This window comes from Salvelinus fontinalis, chromosome 2 (genome assembly GCF_029448725.1).
Source record: "Salvelinus fontinalis isolate EN_2023a chromosome 2, ASM2944872v1, whole genome shotgun sequence".
Lineage (NCBI taxonomy): Eukaryota > Metazoa > Chordata > Actinopteri > Salmoniformes > Salmonidae > Salvelinus > Salvelinus fontinalis.
The window spans coordinates 90,209,971-90,225,768 of NC_074666.1; the positions used below are offsets into that span (position 1 = coordinate 90,209,971).

General features: G+C 44.1%; 1 gene segment (V, D, J or C); it reads left to right on the forward strand.

Moving 5' to 3' along the window:
- Positions 1 to 342: 342 nt before the first annotated feature.
- Positions 343 to 1,776, forward strand: LOC129867594 (Ig lambda chain C region-like; the record flags this gene model as incomplete). The annotated part of the segment is given in 2 exon segments: positions 343 to 376; positions 1,019 to 1,776. Coding segments are annotated over 2 exon segments (366 nt in total), but the record flags the coding sequence as incomplete, so codon positions are not given.
- Positions 1,777 to 15,798: the final 14,022 nt, after the last annotated feature.

Consider the following 15,798-nt stretch of genomic DNA (forward strand, 5'->3'; position numbering starts at 1 on the left):
TTGATAATAGAGACGGCCACTATGGACTGTAACCTGGGGACTGTTGATGATAGAGACGGCCACTCTGGACTGTATCCTGGGGACTGTTGATGATAGAGACGGCCACTCTGGACTGTAACCTGGGGACTGTTGGTGATAGAGACAGCCACTCTATACTGTAACCTGGGGACTGTTGATAATAGAGACTGCCACTCTGGACTGTAACCTGGTGACTGTTGATGATAGAGACGGCCAGTAGAGAGAGTGAAGCTTTGTCTGAAAGGGATGTTTCAGTTCCCGTCCTCTCAGTAGAGAGAGTGAGGAGGTTTTTGTACGGCTGTGTATACAAACTGAATCACTGTGGTATTCGGACAAGGAACCAAGCTCATTGTTACTGGTGAGTACCCTTCTATTGTTTTAATCTACAGAATATGTTTTGTTTCTAATATAACGTTGTTAAGATATTATTATTTTTAAATGTTTTAATTCATAATATCGTTTATATTTACTGATTTAATATTTTGTACCTGCTTAAATCTTGTCTCGTATGTTGTTTGTAAATTTTTTATAAACAGTTTGATGACTGTGTGAATGTCTCTGGTTGGTCTGGGATGTTCGTGTTTTATCATGCTTTTCTTGTGTTTCTGTTATTCTGTTATTCTCAAAGTGTTTTATCCAGCTCAATTTCTTAGACAAATGCATACTTTTTCTTACCCCACTTGCTTGTGAATTATTTGTATTTTATTTGAACAATGTCCACATTTCATTCAGCTTTTAGCATTTTAGTCTTTCAGAGCTGTGATGTAATATTATAAATAATGTTTCCTGACATGTCTCTGTCTCTCTGTTCCGTGGAAAATAACATTTTAACACAGTATCATGACTTATATCAGTATCATTGTAAACATCATGAAGAGCAGTTCTCTATTTAATTGCTCTTAATGCAGGGTGTATTGGTAATGATACCCACATGTACTGAAATATAAACAGGTATCCATTGTGTTTTCTTCTCATCCCATCCGTTGACTACTTTCTACAGATGGAGATCTGGCTACACCTGCTGTGACCCTGTTCCCTCCATCCACTGAAGACCTCAAGTCCAGCAGAGCAACACTGGTGTGTCTGACTAGTAACCTGTCTCAGAAGTCCAAGGGGTTGGCAGATGTCAGCTGGATGTCTAATGGTGAATCAGTGACAGAAGATGTTTCTACCAGCCCTGCTGAGCAGCAACCAGACAAAACCTTCAAGATCAGCAGCTATCTGACCATTCAGACTGCAGACTGGGACAAGGACCTGGTGTTCACCTGTAAAGTGTCGTTGGGGTCAACATTCTCTGAGAAAGAGATCAGAAAGACTAGTTGTAGTCTGTAAATCAATAGTTTCAGACAATCAATACAACTGGTAGTTTGTTATAGCTTCACAGCGAGTGCAGCTGTTATTTTGTTAGAATGTTTAAGTTGTGTTTTGATCCTTGCTTTGCTGTTAAATATAGAAGTTAAAATCCTAACAACATGGATGATATTGGGCTGAAGTCTGAATGCAGCAGGGAATAGTATGACAATAACCAATGTGATGTCAAATAGTTGTTGAGGGTTGTTTCTCATGACAAGTTACTATTGATGCATTCACTGTACTGGCATCATGTTCTCTAAAACATGACATCTGAAATACTGTCATGATGACTAGGTCTCTCTACTATTGTGAAATGAGTTGAATTACTAATGATTAATAGAGGAATTGTTAGAGCTTTGCTGTATTGTGGATATTAAATAAAGAACATTCTAAAGAACAAGTGTTTGTATTTGAGCATGTTGATGAACATCAGTGTTAGCAGCACTAAATGAGGGTGAATCTGGATAATGACTGTTTAAATTCAACCAAGACAGAAGATCCCAGAATCCTTACCAGGTTTATTATCATAAGAAGGATTGTGACCAACCAGAGATGACCTAACAGTTGACTGTAGCCTTACATGAGGATGCAGGATTGCCAGGTGAATGTTTAGAGAGTTAGAAGCTGCCATTATTGCATGGTATAAACTGTTCTCTAGTATTAACATTGGATGTTGGACTCAGTATCATTTCAGCATTATTACAACTGTATAGGTCTGGTCTTCACTTATTCTCCCACTGACATCAATCCATGACTGAGTGAACAACAGGAACAGCTGTCTGTAGACCACTGGTTTCAGTCCCACCCAAAGACCAGCTGATGGTTTCATGTCTAGTATCTCTAGTTATCAGAGTCATTCACCAGGGACGTGTTCTAGATCTGACACTGAGTTACAGGCAGTGATGTGTTGCTCCCTTTCTCCCCCTTTCTCCCCCAGGACACCTGCTTCCCCTCCTCCCCTTATTTATAGCTTCATGTAAATTAAGAGGTTGTTTTATCTCCTCTCAGAACTGTGTGTGTGGGGGGAGAGGACAAAAACTGAGACTATGTCCCTAATTGCACTCTATTCCATTTATAGTGCACTACTTTTGACAAAGGCTCATTGGGTTCTGGTAAACAGTAGTGCACTATAAAAGGATTAGGGAGATATTTGGGACTCATATTGAATAACTCATCATTATGTTGTCTCTATGTAGAACTAGTATAGGATGTTAAACTCCAGTTATGGTTTGATGGAGGTAGAATATGAGTCAGTGATGAAGACAGGGCCTCATGTAGATCAATGAGAGCAGCTGGTGATTGGTTAACTGCAATGTCCCCTCCCTCTGGTCCTCCCTGGCTTTGTGATAGGTTAACTGTAGAGGCCCCTCCCTCTGGTCCTCCCTGTCTGTCTCCTTATAGGTGGGTCCTGCAGCCTCTCCTCTCCTCACACTCCAACCCTGCTCATCTCTCAGCTGGACAGTAAGGGCTGTTCACACCACACACTGACAACATGCTGGGGACACTCTGCACTCTCATCACTGCTCTAACATGTAAGGGATTTACTATATGTTCAACATGAATCAAAAAAAGTCATTAAAAGTTGTTAATTCATGTATGATTAAATGTCTTATTTAATTCCCTCAGATGTCAGTTGCCAGAAAGCAGTGACACAGACACCTTCAGTACTGACTGTCAGTACAAAGGGGACTGCCACCTTTCACTGTGACATCACCAAAGATGATAGTCATTATGTAATCTGGTATAAACAGGTTCCAGGAGGAGCTCCTCAGTATGTGTTAAGGTTTTACCGTACTCGTGCCTCTCCTGATGAATATGGTTCTGGTTTCTCCTCTGATCGTTTCACATCTAAAGCCACGTCTGATAAGGATTATCAGTTTATAATCAGTAATGTGGAGGAGGCAGACTCAGCAGTGTATTACTGTCAGACTCGAAATGACTCTCCTTTTGCGTACGTATCACAGTGATATACACCATGACAAAAACCTCCTCACCAAATACACTCACTTCTGCTTCATGCGTGGCAGAGGGGTGAACTCTAAGAAACAGCAGTTGGTCAGTGATTATTACAATACATACATGTCACAATGGGAGATCTGGGAATGGAGGAACCATCCATCCCTACACGTCAAAAAGATAATAAGAAGACATTGTCTGAAAGGAAATGAATGTTGTCTTTCTTGTTGTGATCATCACCATCATCATCAACATCACCATCATCACAACCATCATCATCACCATCATCATCATCAACATCATCATCATGACAACCATCATCACATCCACCATCATCATCATATAAAGACTGCATCATATGAATAGTACTTTAACTCATGGATTTGTATTTGTATTTAAGGTATTTGTATTTATTATGGATCCCCATTAGCTCTTCCTGGGGTTAAAATGAAGGCAGTTATTGGCCTTATGTAGCCCCGCCCACTTGACCCAGTTCCATTCGAATGCGATTGTGTTTGTGTTTCCGTTTTACAACTACCTTCAATGCTAGTGAATTACCTCAGAGCGGTGGCTAGCTAATTATTAAAAAACCTGCATCATTAACACATTTTAACAAATAAACAAAAAAAAAACATGGCTCACATTTGGGAACACACACAAATGGCTCTTCGGAGGTCGGATGGTATCACCGTACCCCATCCATCCACGATTAATAATTGGGTGAATGAAATGACGTATGGGGACAATCTTAATTACTTGGTGCTCTCCTTGGGAGCGGATGGTTCCACTATGAAAAAGGCCTATCAGTACCTCCACAGTGGTAAGGTGGGCCGAGTTCTTCTTCACCAGGAGGAGGAAAAAGGATTGGTATTTTTGAAGGCTGATGTTCAGCCCAGCCAATCAATCAGCTCCTACCACTCTGCTTGGGTACTTGTATCCAATAACGGATCCGTAGAGACGGCTGGATGTCCTTGCATCGCTGGCCTTGGAAAGTCATGCAGCCTCAATTTTGTGGAAGGTAGGTAAATAAGCAAAGTCACTTGCATTTCAGCCTACATGTGTTGTGGTAACAGTTACTACACTGCTCAAAAAAATAAAGGGAACACTTAAACAACACAATGTAACTCCAAGTCAATCACACTTCTGTGAAATCAAACTGTCCACTTAGGAAGCAACACTGATTGACAATAAATTTCACATGCTGTTGTGCAAATGGAATAGACAAAAGGTGGAAATTATAGGCAATTAGCAAGACACCCCCAATAAAGGAGTGATTCAGCAGGTGGTGACCACAGACCACTTCTCAGTTCCTATGCTTCCTGGCTGATGTTTTGGTCACTTTTGAATGCTGGCGGTGCTCTCACTCTAGTGGTAGCATGAGACGGAGTCTACAACCCACACAAGTGGCTCAGGTAGTGCAGCTCATCCAGGATGGCACATCAATGCGAGCTGTGGCAAGAAGGTTTGCTGTGTCTGTCAGCGTAGTGTCCAGAGCATGGAGGCGCTACCAAGAGACAGGCCAGTACATCAGGAGACATGGAGGAGGCCGTAGGAGGGCAACAACCCAGCAGCAGGACCGCTACCTCCGCCTTTGTGCAAGGAGGAGCACTACCAGAGCCCTGCAAAATGACCTCCAGCAGGCCACAAATGTGCATGTGTCTGCTCAAACGGTCAGAAACAGACTCCATGAGGGTGGTATGAGGGCCCGACGTCCACAGGTGGGGGTTGTGCTTACAGCCCAACACCGTGCAGGACGTTTGGCATTTGCCAGAGAACACCAATATTGGCAAATTCGCCTTTGGCGCCCTGTGCTCTTCACAGATGAGAGCAGGTTCACACTGAGCACATGAGCACATGTGACAGACGTGACAGAGTCTGGAGACGCCGTGGAGAACGTTCTGCTGCCTGCACCATCCTCCAGCATGACCGGTTTGGCGGTGGGTCAGTCATGGTGTGGGGTGGCATTTCTTTGTGGGGCCGCACAGGCCTCCATGTGCTCGCCAGAGGTAGCCTGACTGCCATTAGGTACCGAGATGAGATCCTCGGAGCCCTTGTGAGACCATATGCTGACACATGCACATTTGTGGCCTGCTGGAGGTCATTTTGCAGGGCTCTGGTAGTGCTCCTCCTTGCACAAAGGCGGAGGTAGAGGTCCTGCTGCTGGGTTGTTGCCCTCCTACGGCCTCCTCCACGTCTCCTGATGTACTGGCCTGTCTCCTGGTAGCGCCTCCATGCTCTGGACACTACGCTGACAGACACAGCAAACCTTCTTGCCACAGCTCGCATTGATGTGCCATCCTGGATGAGCTGCACTACCTGAGCCACTTGTGTGGGTTGTAGACTCCGTCTCATGCTACCACTAGAGTGAGAGCACCGCCAGCATTCAAAAGTGACCAAAACATCAGCCAGGAAGCATAGGAACTGAGAAGTGGTCTGTGGTCACCACCTGCAGAATCACTCCTTTATTGGGGGTGTCTTGCTAATTGCCTATAATTTCCACCTTTTGTCTATTCCATTTGCACAACAGCATGTGAAATTTATTGTCAATCAGTGTTGCTTCCTAAGTGGACAGTTTGATTTCACAGAAGTGTGATTGACTTAGAGTTACATTGTGTTGTTTAAGTGTTCCCTTTATTTTTTTGAGCAGTGTATAATCCATAGGCTAACTTTATGATAGAGTTCTCAGATTATATCTATGATCATTTTCAGCGTTACTTTCTCTTGTAATTGATGTTTATAGCCTATTTTCTTTGTTCCTTTTATTAATGAAAGTGTGCAATACTGCCTTATCTAGACAAAGAATGATAAAAGAGTCAGGCTTAACATAGCAGTTAGACCCAACGTTTTGTTGGATGGAAGCTGAATGGAGAATGTCATGATTTATTATTATTGTAACATGTATTTGTGGATCAACAGAACTGCCGTATTAATGTGGGGAATCTGTAAGTATCCTGTCAAATCTCATGTTGGGGAAGCAAGGTAGGTTTATGGAGTCCAGGTGAGTTATTTAAACATGTCAGCATCACATGTATTTCTTTAGTGTTATTAGTCTTTAGTGTTATTGTTTTTCTGAGTGAATAAGGTTTGTAAAATATCATTGTGGTTGGGGGTAATGCCTAAAGTATGGTAAGTAGAAGTGGCCTCAACTCATTGGGAACAATAGCACGGTAAGTTTATGATGAAACTTGCATGTGTTTTGATTAAGTTGATCACATAGTCCTCAGTCACACAATTGTTAATAATGGGATTTTCTCTGAATGTCTTCTTGTAACAAACATTCTATCACAGGTGCAGAATGCAGTGTCCAGTGGGCTAACTGGCATAGCCTGCTCAGATGAGCAGTAACAACAGAATGCAGTGTCCAGCGGACTAACTGGCATAGCCTGCTCAGATGAGCAGTAACAACAGAATGCAGTGTCCAGCGGGCTAACTGGCATAGCCTGCTCAGATGAGCAGTAACAACAGAATGCAGTGTCCAGCGGACTAACTGGCATAGCCTGCTCAGATGAGCAGTAACAACAGAATGCAGTGTCCAGTGGGCTAACTGTGGCATAGCCTGCTCAGATGAGCAGTAACAACAGAATGCAGTGTCCAGTGGGCTAACTGTGGCATAGCCTGCTCAGATGAGCAGTAACAACAGAATGCAGTGTCCAGTGGGCTAACTGGCATAGCCTGCTCAGATGAGCAGTAACAACAGAATGCAGTGTCCAGCGGACTAACTGGCATAGCCTGCTCAGATGAGCAGTAACAACAGAATGCAGTGTCCAGTGGGCTAACTGTGGCATAGCCTGCTCAGATGAGCAGTAACAACAGAATGCAGTGTCCAGTGACCTAACAGGCATAGCCTGCTCAGATGAGCAGTAACAACAGAATGCAGTGTCCAGCGGACTAACTGGCATAGCCTGCTCAGATGAGCAGTAACAACAGAATGCAGTGTCCAGTGGGCTAACTGGCATAGCCTGCTCAGATGAGCAGTAACAACAGAATGCAGTGTCCAGTGGGTTAACTGGCATAGCCTGCTCAGATGAGCAGTAACAACAGAATGCAGTGTCCAGCGGGCTAACTGTGGCATAGCCTGCTCAGATGAGCAGTAACAACAGAATGCAGTGTCCAGCGGGCTAACTGGCATAGCCTGCTCAGATGAGCAGTAACAACAGAATGCAGTGTCCAGTGGGTTAACTGGCATAGCCTGCTCAGATGAGCAGTAACAACAGAATGCAGTGTCCAGCGGACTAACTGGCATAGCCTGCTCAGATGAGCAGTAACAACAGAATGCAGTGTCCAGTGGGCTAACTGGCATAGCCTGCTCAGATGAGCAGTAACAACAGAATGCAGTGTCCAGCGGGCTAACTGGCATAGCCTGCTCAGATGAGCAGCAACAACAGAATGCAGTGTCCAGCGGACTAACTGGCATAGCCTGCTCAGATGAGCAGTAACAACAGAATGCAGTGTCCAGCGGGCTAACTGGCATAGCCTGCTCAGATGAGCAGTAACAACAGAATGCAGTGTCCAGCGGGCTAACTGGCATAGCCTGCTCAGATGAGCAGTAACAACAGAATGCAGTGTCCAGCGGGCTAACTGGCATAGCCTGCTCAGATGAGCAGTAACAACAGAATGCAGTGTCCAGCGGGCTAACTGGCACAGGCTGCTCAGATGAGCAGTAACAACAGAATGCAGTGTCCAGTGGGCTAACTGTGGCATAGCCTGCTCAGATGAGCAGTAACAACAGAATGCAGTGTCCAGCGGGCTAACTGGCATAGCCTGCTCAGATGAGCAGTAACAACAGAATGCAGTGTCCAGTGGGCTAACAGGCATAGCCTGCTCAGATGAGCAGTAACAACAGAATGCAGTGTCCAGTGGGCTAACAGGCATAGCCTGGTCAGATGAGCAGTGGCAATGGAATGCAGGGACTCGGAGTAACCTTGAGCCAAAGCGGTTAAACAGCATTAACTTCACATACCATAAGGCCAGTGACCAATATGCAGAAAAGCGTCCAGAATGTCCACCCCTGCCTCCCACACCTGCATTCCACTCACAGGAGGAATTGAATAGGAGCCTGAGACACCTGAATCTGCCCGTGGGGAGTCTGCTCTATAAGTGTTAATGCTGAACCGAGAGTAATATCACAGCCAGTAGCATCCCAGATAGAATTGGACTGAAAGGAATATTTATTTATGGCTATACCATTTTAATGTACAGTGCCTTCGAGTTAGAACTCCATATAATACCTTAATATAGATTCTCTACTCTTTCTCAGCCACACGGAGAGCATGTCAATTACAACTGGCAGAAGTGCCTGTACTTCTACAATGAATTGGTGAAACTTGACCCAACCCTGTCGACTGCTCAGGAACAGATCACAAAGGAGCACAGTGCCTCACACTTGTGGCATGATTCAAGGTAGCTTTGAGTTACTGCAAGCTCAGCCAAGAAGGTCCCTGTCAGGGAATCCACCAACCCTGGTAAGGTTCTCCAGTAGCATCTGTATCCCAGGTTACGAGGGAAAGCAGCCACACGCTACGGGAAGATAATGAGCTGATGGCATCCCAGCCCAGTGGTGTAAAGATGGAGTGAAGTTGCAGAGGAGATGGAGGACGAAGGGAGGTGGAGTGGAAAGAGGGACCTTGGAGACGAGAAGCAGGGACAGAAAGGAAAAGATGAGTCGTTCCACGAAGAGTTTCCTTTGATATTTTAAGGTGAAATTGTGCACCAATATTGAATTTTAAAAGCCTGTTATATTAAATGATGTGCCCTTTAATATAGACCACATGGAAAATTCAATAAATCAGATTTTTTATCTGAATAAAGACGTGCTAAACTGCCAAAATGCAGCACTTTGACATGTCCCTCTGAGACTTAATCCACAAATATCTCTAAGTTTCAACATTGTAAAGCCATAGTTATTTTGTTGCTTTGACAAACAACTGACTAGGTATCCCCCTTTCCCTTAATTATTTATGTGATTAGTGATTCATTTACGTCTGTCCCCCATTTTAAGGTCAACTCTGTGACCTGCTCCCGCTCCCCCTCCCTGGCACTCGAAGGCGCCATGCTCCCCAGAATTATGCAATCCTGCCACCATCATTTACGCCCAGCCGGCTTGCCCAGCGCCCGTGACTCGGCCGGCCCGTCAGGATCGCCCAGGTGGGACGCCAGGTGGCGCCCCTAGAGGGGGGGGGGGGGGGGGTACTGTCACACCTGCTCCTGCTCCCCTCCCTGGTGCTAGAAGGTGCCAGGCTCTCCAGCATTAGGCACTCCTGCCACCATCATTACGGACACCTGCCTTTCCATCGTCACGTGCATCAGCGATTATTGGACTCACCTGGACTCAATCACTTCTGTCATTACCTCCCCTGTATCTGTCTGGTTCCCCGCTCTGTTCCCTGCTGCAGCATTAATTGTCATATGTCCTTGTTTACCCATGTGCTGACGCTGTTCCTGTCCTGTTACCTGTCTGTTCCTTATTAAATGTCAACTCCCCTTACCTGCTTCTCTTCTCCAGCGTCGGTCCTTACAGTGAGCTGAACTTTTGTTTTAAAGGTAGACTCAGCGATATGATGTAGATGCAGAAAGTAAACAGCTTAGTGGGTCAATTCTCACAACATCTAAGAGCGTTGAAGCGCAAATCTCAACCTCTCCGCTCTGTTGATGCCCTGGCTACCACGCTGTACACAGTGTGAATGTCACGCCCTGACCGTAGATTGCTTTGTATGTTTCTATTTTTTGTTTGGTCAGGGTGTGATGTGGGTGGGCATTCTATGTTTGTATGTCTAGGTTTTGTTTTGGCCTGGTATGGTTCTCAATCAGAGGCAGCTGTCAATCGTTGTTACTTACTTACTTACTTACCGTACTTAGGTAGCCTGTTTTCCCACTGTTAGTTGTGGGTGGTTATTTTCTGTTTAGTGTTTGTTGCACCTTGCAGAACTGTTCGTTTGTCGTTTTGCTGTTTTTGTTCGAGTGTTCATATTTATTAAAAGTATTATGAATACTTACCACGCTGCACTTTGGTCCTCTTCTCCTTCTCCCGACGACGATCGTTACAGTGAAGTGTTTCCGTGCACATGCGCAGATACTTTGTGTTACTGTGTGAGAGTGAAGTGTTGCATCTCGCTCATCTCAGTATCTCTGTTGCTGCTCTTTGGCAACATCATTTTACTGAGTCTACCTTTTAATTCATATTTAATTAAACTACTCCTTTTTAAATCGTTTTTCAAAAGAAACATTAAACATCTAATAGTTTAATCATATTGTAAAATCAGATGAGCTGGTTCTACTCTTCTTGGAAATGTTGTGGTGTTTTGTGGTGGGAAGCTGGGCAGATTGAGCATAACGTGTTACCTATAGATAGATAGGATAGAAATGTTTTAACAATAAATACAACATTTTGAAGTTTGCATTCAATTCCTACTCCCTTTTGCACACAACAAGCTTCCACTCCCCGCTTTCACAAGGGGATTCATGGCTTATTTAAGAAGAAACCATCAACCCTGTTACTTTATTTGACACTTAACAGGCTTTTGTTATGGTAAATTCTGTATTTAACCTCTTGAGATTGGAAAACACGTTGTTTATGAAGGCGAATATGTGCTATTTATTACAAAATCAAAGTCATTTTTATCAATTTGCACTTTTCAATAGGCACCCGAATTGGTGGAACGACCCAGATGCTGGGCGGAGAGAGAGAGAGAGAAGCATTCAAGTATTTCAGACTAGAACGCTGGCCTCTATTTTACCTTAATGCAGGAATGCCTGGTCAATGTTTAGTTTGAAGTGTCATTATTACATGGTTTAAACTGTTCTCTAGTGTTAACATTACATGCTGGACTCAGTATCATTTTCAGCATGAATGAGAAATATGACCTTGTAAGATTCAACTCAATAATAGGAAGGTGTTCTTAATGTTTTGTACACTCAGTGTAGCGCGGCGTCATGCTACAGTATGTTTGTTTCACATTCTGCATCAGTGATCAGAATAGAGGCTGCAGTTCTGTCAACGTCCACCAGAGGAGAACACAGGACCACCAATAATGACAGAAGATATAACGACATTAAAGCAGGCATAGTGGCACTAGTCAGACAGACCACTGATTTCAGTCCCGTCTAGTCTCGCGGGGCCATCCTTCTGTCACACCCCAGAAAAAACAGATTGTTTCATGTCTACTATCTCTAGTTAACAGAGTCATTCACCAGGGACGTGTTCTAGATCTGACACTGAGTTACAGGCAGTGATGTGTTGCTCCCTTTCTCCCCCAGGACACACCTGCTTCCCCTCCTCCCCTTATTTATAGCTTCATGTAAATTTAGAGGTTATTTTATCTCCTCCCAGAACTGGGTGGGGAGAGGGGGGGTGGACTGAAACTGAGGGTGTGTCCCAAAAGGCATTATATTCCCTTTATAGTGCACTCTTCTTAAGGGCCCATTGGGTTCTGGTCAACGGCAGTGCGCTATAAACAGAGTAGGGAGACATTTGGAACACATCCTGAGTACCTCCTCATTATGTTGTCCCTGTGTAGAACTAGTATAGGATATTAAACTCCAGTTATGGTTTGATGGAGGTAGAATATGAGTCAGTGATGAAGACAGGTCCTAATGTAGAGCAATGAGAGCAGCTGGTGATTGGTTAACTTCAGAGGCCCCTCCCTCTGTTCCTCCCTGTCTGTCTCCTTATAGGTGGGTCCTGCAGCCTCTCCTCTCCTCACACTCCAACCCTGCTCATCTCTCAGCTGGACAGTAAGGGCCGTTCACACCACACACTGACAACATGCTGGGGACAATCTGTACTCTCATCACTGCTCTAACATGTAAGCAATTTACTGTATGTTCAATCTGAATCCCCAAAATGCAATACCAGTTTAATATTAATTTATGATTTAATGTCTTAAATTGTGTGCTTAATTCCCACAGATGTCAGTTGCCAGAAAGCAGTGACACAGACACCTTCAGTACTGACTGTCAGTTCAAAGGAGACTGCTACTTTTCACTGTGACATTACCAAAGGGGAAGGTTATTATGTAAGCTGGTATAAACAGGTTCCAGGAGGAGCTCCTCAGTATGTGTTACGGTTTTACCATTCTCATGCCTCTCCTGATGAATATGGTTCTGGTTTCTCCTCTGATCGTTTCACATCTAAAGCCACGTCTGATAAGGATTATCAGTTTATAATCAGTAATGTGGAGGAGACAGACTCAGCAGTGTATTACTGTCAGACATGGGACAGCTCTGTTAAAGTGTACGTATCACAGTGATATACACCATGACAAAAACCTCCTCACCAAACACACTCACTTCTGCTTTCAGATGTTCTGAATATAGACACTAACTGAATGTCAAGTCATCCTGAACCAGTGTGTCTGCAGTAGGAGAACATTCCATGCTTGTGTTTTACACAAAACCCTTCACACATTTACTAGAATGTTGTCATTAACAATTACACCTAGTTGTCACAAAGCATGAATGATAAAGTGATATTCCAGAAGGTTCAGTCCTAACAGAAGACTCCATGTATCAGATAACCTCCATGATAGTCAGTCCCCTGGTTTACAGTAGAGACGTATTACATCAACAGTCATTTAGTGATGTACTGTTAGTTCAGAACCCCACTATCAGGTCCAGAGAATATTATAATGTTATTATCTATATTATGACATGCTGATTTTAAGAAAACTTACCAACATAACTCACATGAAACAAAATACTGCTATTTTCAGTGTAACCAAAATGATCCCATATGGTTTTTGTTAGTCCAATATAAAATATTGATATTTTTGATAGTTTAATAGTTACAGTAATATAAATTCATCAGAAGTCCATCATTACAGAAGCTGATAGGGTGAGATATAGAGGCCCCTCCCGCTGCTCCTCCCTGTCTGTCTCCTTATTGGTGGGTCCTGCAGCCTCTTCTCACACTCCAACCCTGCTCATCTCTCAGCTGGACAGAAAGGGCCATTCACACCACACACTGACAACATGCTGGGGACACTCTGCAATCTCATAACTGCTCTAACATGTAAGGAGTCTGACTTCCTGGAGATTTTACTTCCTGGTTTATTAATAATGAGTCTGTATGTTTCTCTTTACTACATGTCATCTTCTTGTTTCCCAGGTGTCAGTGGTGTGACTGTGGTGACACAGAAGCCTCCTGTTGCGACAGTGAGGAAAGGAGAGAAGGCCACTCTGGACTGTAACCTGGGGACTGTTGATGATAGAGACGGCCACTCTGGACTGTAACCTGGGGGCTGTTGATAATAGAGATGGCCACTATGGACTGTAACCTGGGGACTGTTGATAATAGAGACGGCCACTCTGGACTGTAACCTGGGGACTGTTGATAATAGAGACGGCCACTATGGACTGTAACCTGGGGACTGATGATAATAGAGAGGCCACTCTGGACTGTAACCTGGGGACTGATGATAATAGAGACGGCCACTATGGACTGTAACCTGGGGACTGATGATAATAGAGACGGCCACTATGGACTGTAACCTGGGGACTGATGATAATAGAGACGGCCACTATGGAATGTAACCTGGGGACTGTTGATAATAGAGACGGCCACTATGGACTGTAACCTGGGGACTGTTGATGATAGAGATGGCCACTCTGGACTGTAACGTGGGGACTGTTGATAATAGAGACGGCCACTATGGACTGTAACCTGGGGTCTGTTGATAATAGAGACGGGCACTCTGGACTGTAACCTGGGGGCTGTTGATAATAGAGAAGGGCAATCTGGACTGTAACCTGGGGACTGTTGATAATAGAGACGGGCACTCTGGACTGTAACCTGGGGACTGTTGATAATAGAGACGACCACTCTGGACTGTAACCTGGGGACTGTTGATAATAGAGACGGCCACTCTGGACTGTAACCTGGGGTCTGTTGATAATAGAGACGGCCTCTCTGGACTGTAACTAGGGGACTGTTGATAGTAGAGACGGCCACTCTGGACTGTAACCTGGGGATTGTTGATAATAGAGGCGGCCACTCTGGACTGTAACCTGGGGACTGTTGATAATAGAGATGGCCACTCCGGACTGTAACCTGGGAACTGTTGATAATAGAGACGGCCACTATGGACTGTAACCTGGGGACTGTTGATAATAGAGATGGCCACTCTGGACTGTAACCTGGGGACTGTTGATGATAGAGACGGCCACTATGGACTGTAACCTGGGGATTGTTCAGAGTAAGTCTGTTCGTTGGTATAAACAGGTTCCAGGAGGAGTCCCTCAGGACGTGTTAAGGTGGTACCACACTGGTTGGAGCTCTGTAGAATATGGTTCTGGTTTCTCCTCTCCTAAATTCACATCTAATCATCAGTCTAAATCAGATTATCGTTTGATTATTAATACTGTGGAGGAGACAGACTCAGCAGTGTATTACTGTAATATATGGGACGACTCTGTTAAAGAGAACGTATCACAGTGATATACACCATGACAAAAACCTCCTCCTCACCAAACACACTCACTTCTGCTTTCAGATGTTCTGAATATAGACACTAACTGAATGTCAAGTCATCCTGAACCAGTGTGTCTGCAGTAGGAGAACATTCCATGCTTGTGTTTTACACAAAACCCTTCACACATTTACTAGAATGTTGTCATTAACAATTACACCTAGTTGTCACAAAGCATGAATGATAAAGTGATATTCCAGAAGGTTCAGTCCTAACAGAAGACTCCATGTATCAGATAACCTCCATGATAGTCAGTCCCCTGGTTTACAGTAGAGACATATTACATCAACAGTCATTTAGTGATGTACTGTTAGTTCAGAACCCCACTATCAGGTCCAGATATTATTATTATTATGTTATTATTATACACATTATGACATGCTGATTTCAGTAAACTAACCAACATAACTCACATGAAACAAAATACTGCTCTTTTCAGTGTAACCAAAATGATCCCATATGGTTTTTGTTAGTCCAATATAAAATATTGATATTTTTGATAGTTGAATAGTTACAGTAATTTAAATTGATTAAAAGTCCATCATACAGAAGCTGATAGGGTGAGATATAGAGGCCCCTCCCTCTGGTCCTCCTTGGCTTGGTGATAGGTTAACTGTAGATGCTCCTCCCTCTCTGTCTCCTTATAAGTGAGTCCCCTCCTCCTCACACTCCAATCCTGCTCATCTCTCAGCTGGACAGTAAGGGCCGTTCACACCACACACTGACAACATGCTGGGGACACTCTGCACTCTCATCACTGCTCTAACATGTAAGGAGTCTGACTTCCTGAAGGTTTTGCTTCCTGGTTTATTAATAATGAGTCTGTATGTTTCTCTTTACTACATGTCATCTTCTTATTTCCCAGGTGTCAGTGGTGTGACTGTGGTGACACAGAAGCCTCCTGTTGTAACGGTGAGGAAAGGAGAGACGGCCACTCTGGACTGTAACCTGGGGACTGTTGCTACTAGTGCTGCTCGTTGGTATAAACAGGTTCCAGGAGGAGTTCCAC